Genomic DNA, 1,372 nt, shown 5'->3' with positions numbered 1-1,372 from the left:
GGTGGTGGCGCTGGCCGCCGTGTCGTCGCTCTTCCTGCTGTCGCTGCTGCTCTTCGTGGCGCTCAGGCTGTGCAGGAGGAGCGGGCCGGCCGCGCTGGGGGTGTGCTCGGCGGCGCCCGAGGGCCCCTTCCCTGCCCACCTGGTGGACGTCAGCGGCACGGGGACGCTGTCGCAGTCCTACCAGTATGAGGTGTGTCTCTCTGGAGGTTCTGGGATAGATGAGTTTAAGTTCCTAAAGCCATTTTTCCCCAACCCTCCATCCCGGAGTACTGGCAAAGACACAGAAGGAAATGTTAATATCCGAAATAGTTTTGGATTTCAGTAGTGATCGGATTGTGATGCTGTTCTGTGCCATTTATCCCTAAGTTACGCAGATACAGAATTTGATTTCGTATAGAACATTTAAGTGTGAGATGTAGCTTTGCTTTTCTTTTATTATGGGATTTGCGCATTACATGTAGCTTTTTACAACGTATGAGACTCCGATTTTCCTTTTTAATAATTGCGCTGGTAGGGCCAACGAGTTAACTCAGAGGATTAAGCAGGCGCAGGGACCAGGGTTTGATCCCTGGCTGCACATACCGTTCTGGCCCTGACTCCGGGCACACAGGGCCATAGATCGAGTCCAGGCGTGGTGGCACACGGCTGTAATCCCAGCCCTGGGGGAGTTGGCTGAAAATAGGCGGGTCACTATTACTTCTATCTGCCTACTGAGACCTTGTATAAAAAAACAAACAAAAAAGCCACATAAAATATATTGTGCTGGTGATGGAACTTTGAGCCCACGTTGTCTGTGCTCCACCACTGAAATATACCCCAATATCAAGTCTCCCCAGCTTTGCTGTTCTGTGAGTGTTTTGTTTTTGTAGGAATTCCTGAGTTAGACAAAATTCATCTTTTTTCATATCCCTCTCTCCAGTTGAAGTTGCGCCCACATTTATGCTTATGGTAAAATAAATCTTTGAAAATAATTTAAATCTTAAAGAATTTATTTATTTGCTGTTTGTCATTCTGTAGCTTAATTATGATTGCTATTTTCAACTATGGTGCTACTTTTAAATCTACTGCATTTTTAACATAATTTTATCAGAATTGAAAATATACCTAAAATCATACAGGATGATACTGTAAAGTTCAAATCCTGGTTAGAAAAGGCAGGAGAAGTGCTGTGTGTATCATACAGTGGAATAACTCCAGGTTTTATCTCTATGGTAGGAAAAAAAAATGAGAAGAAGAGGGGAAGAAAGAGAGGGGGAGAGAGAGAAGAGGAAAAGGAAAAAGGAGACCAGTTTCTTACTAAGGCTACCTTACTTGTGCTATAAATTCTGAAGGTTACTGATAATATTGCTACTCACAGAATTTTGGACTGTGG

At 44.2% G+C, this 1,372-nt stretch overlaps 1 protein-coding gene across 1 annotated transcript in view; it reads left to right on the top strand.

Annotated features, from left to right (window-relative positions):
- The window catches only part of LOC101571161 (protocadherin beta-12), a 2,753-nt gene extending 2,302 nt beyond the window's left edge, over positions 1 to 451 (top strand). The window contains exon 2 of the mRNA XM_023704045.1: positions 2 to 451. Coding sequence (XP_023559813.1) covers positions 2 to 325 — 324 coding nt within the window. The 3' untranslated portion in view covers positions 326 to 451. The remainder of the gene's footprint in view (position 1) is intronic.
- The last annotated feature ends 921 nt before the right edge of the window (positions 452 to 1,372 follow it).

The sequence above is a fragment of the Octodon degus genome, unplaced genomic scaffold (assembly GCF_000260255.1).
Source record: "Octodon degus isolate 3935 unplaced genomic scaffold, OctDeg1.0 scaffold00185, whole genome shotgun sequence".
Lineage (NCBI taxonomy): Eukaryota > Metazoa > Chordata > Mammalia > Rodentia > Octodontidae > Octodon > Octodon degus.
Note: the sequence above shows the minus strand (reverse complement) of the source record. Positions and strands in the feature narration are given on the sequence as shown.